Raw genomic sequence first — 2,243 nt, 5'->3', positions numbered from 1 at the left:
TATGTAACATGAGATGATGCGTACATTAACAGTGAATGTCTCATACTCGATCGTTCTCCAGTGATTAATACGACTGATAAGAGACCCCAACAACTGATAAGAGAAAGCCTGATACCACCATAGTGTATGTCGCTTGCTCAATGTCACGTGGTTTGGATGAGGCCATCAGCATTTCACTGGAAGCTTACAGATCCGGTAATCAGGGTGTTCTAATAATTAAGTAGGTATGCACAAAGAATTTAAAGCTCTCGTTGTTAAGTACTAAGTACCTAAAGGACCTGTAGGTACCACACCGTCTGACCTAAGGTAAAATGGAATGAAATTGGCATGTGCATACCTAATTAATTAGAAGTGCACCTATCTTCTCACTTACTTCAGGGCTATTCAAACTATTATACCTAGTAAACTTTTGAACATCTACTCAAGTACCTACCTAAGTAATTAAGAAATTCGGAAAAAAATCATCTATTTTTTACGGTTACCTCCCTAATCAATTACATTTGTAAACGATGCAATTAGGTACAGCCAACCTTGAGATGAGTTTCCAACACCGTGTTTTCAGTATTAAACGTTATTTCCTCTATTGAAATGTATGCAATTGATCAATGTTTTTTTTTAAGTAGGTAGGTTAATACTTATTAAAGCTAATTTGCCAGCCTAGATAGCTTGGAGGGTAGCGCATCTGCCATGTAAACGCTAGGTCACAGGTTCGATTCTCGCCCTGGGCGGATTTTATCCTAAACAGATAAAGTTTATTCTCGGAACGGCCGGCTTTCTTCTATCCTGTCTTCCTCCTTTCTCCGCTTTCGGGACGATAAGACCTTAGCAGTCACAGTTCCCTCTATCAGACCTCTTCGAAAAAAAGCTCAAGTTATTGAACATCGAATTTTCAGGCTCAGATATGGGACACCCTGTCTGATAAACGCATAGCAATGGTTAGTCAATATCTCCTGTATTTATAGCTACTAGTTATTATTCTCGTACACCCAATATTCTATCCACTAAGGTACTTCAATTGAAGGCCGTCTTGTGTCAACTAAACTGTCAACCTATTATTCTTATCCACAATACAGTCGTGATGCGTTCAGGCCATACTGGGTGTCCAAAACGTTGATCCCAACAAAATCGTTGGTTTACGTTTCGATGCAACAAGTGTTGACGAGATTGTAACAGTACTTACGGGAAGCAACGCGGAATAGCTCCGTGTGTAGACGACTTGGGATCGATCGGGCTTGAAAGCATAACCTGTGACAAACGGCTAAGAAGTTAAAGCCATTTGAAGCGTGGTTAGCATCTGAACGGGTGACAGCAGAGTCTAATGGTGAGTTTCCACTCACTCGGCATTTGAAGATCGGCATGATTTGTTTCCATATAAACTGTTTAAAACACATCAGCATAATCTAGGTGTTTTTAACGGTTCCCTTTACACATTGAGTGGGTAAACCATGAAATCAAGCCCTGTATTAATGCCTTCTATGAAGCGTCAATAAACTTGGGATAATTTATGGAAATCACTCATTCAACTCTGAAGTTAGTGGGACCCAGTACTTGGTTCCCAAATTAGGGGATTTCCGTAGGTTCCTTCGCTCCGTGGGTTTTCGGGAGATAAAAATCCAGGCCAAAGCTCAATAACCACAGAGATATACCTTGGACACACCTTGACATAGCTCAGTCCGTTTTATTATTTCACTTCACCACTCTTACCAGCCGAGGAATCGTAAAGCTGTGTCCACAACAGTCGACGGAAATCGATCGACGAGATGAATCCATGCTGTCGAGGCGGTGTGGACGGTTTCAGTCGACATCGATCGACGGTCGTCCACTATGTGAGGACACAGGGTAAGGGTGATTCACGAGTGAAGCCATCAAAGTAGTAAATACTTGCTGACTGGTGGAAATCACAGGCAAATTCCGTGATGTTGGACCTGAAATTCCCATAAATAAAAGAAATCTTCCGTCTCAATGAAATTATTGAGATTATAGGCATTTAGTAATTGAAAATACAAGTTCCAAGATTAGGGTCATTACTTACTGTCAAGTTTGATATTTTCAAGACAACTTTAAGTAAGTAAATAAAGGTAGGTATGTAGGTAAGTACCTACGCATGTTTTCTTAAAACATAGGGTGATTCCCAAAACACCTTTATGAGTTTTGTTAAACATTTTAAAATACATTTTGTTTCAATGAGTCAGAATTTTAGTCAGAAGTTCAGAACACATTTAACTTCTACCTCAGTTAGTCTT

The 2,243-nt window shown here is 39.9% G+C and overlaps 1 protein-coding gene across 1 annotated transcript in view; it reads left to right on the top strand.

Moving 5' to 3' along the window:
- Positions 1 to 123, top strand: part of LOC103520486 (probable RNA-binding protein EIF1AD) — a 713-nt gene extending 590 nt beyond the window's left edge. Inside the window, exon 2 of the mRNA XM_008485581.1 lies at positions 62 to 123. Coding sequence (XP_008483803.1) covers positions 62 to 123 — 62 coding nt within the window. The remainder of the gene's footprint in view (positions 1 to 61) is intronic.
- The last annotated feature ends 2,120 nt before the right edge of the window (positions 124 to 2,243 follow it).

Source organism: Diaphorina citri, unplaced genomic scaffold, assembly GCF_000475195.1.
Source record: "Diaphorina citri unplaced genomic scaffold, Diaci psyllid genome assembly version 1.1 scaffold3680, whole genome shotgun sequence".
NCBI lineage: Eukaryota > Metazoa > Arthropoda > Insecta > Hemiptera > Psyllidae > Diaphorina > Diaphorina citri.
The sequence above is the reverse complement of the archived record's forward strand: the minus strand, read 5'-3'. Positions and strand labels throughout refer to the sequence as shown.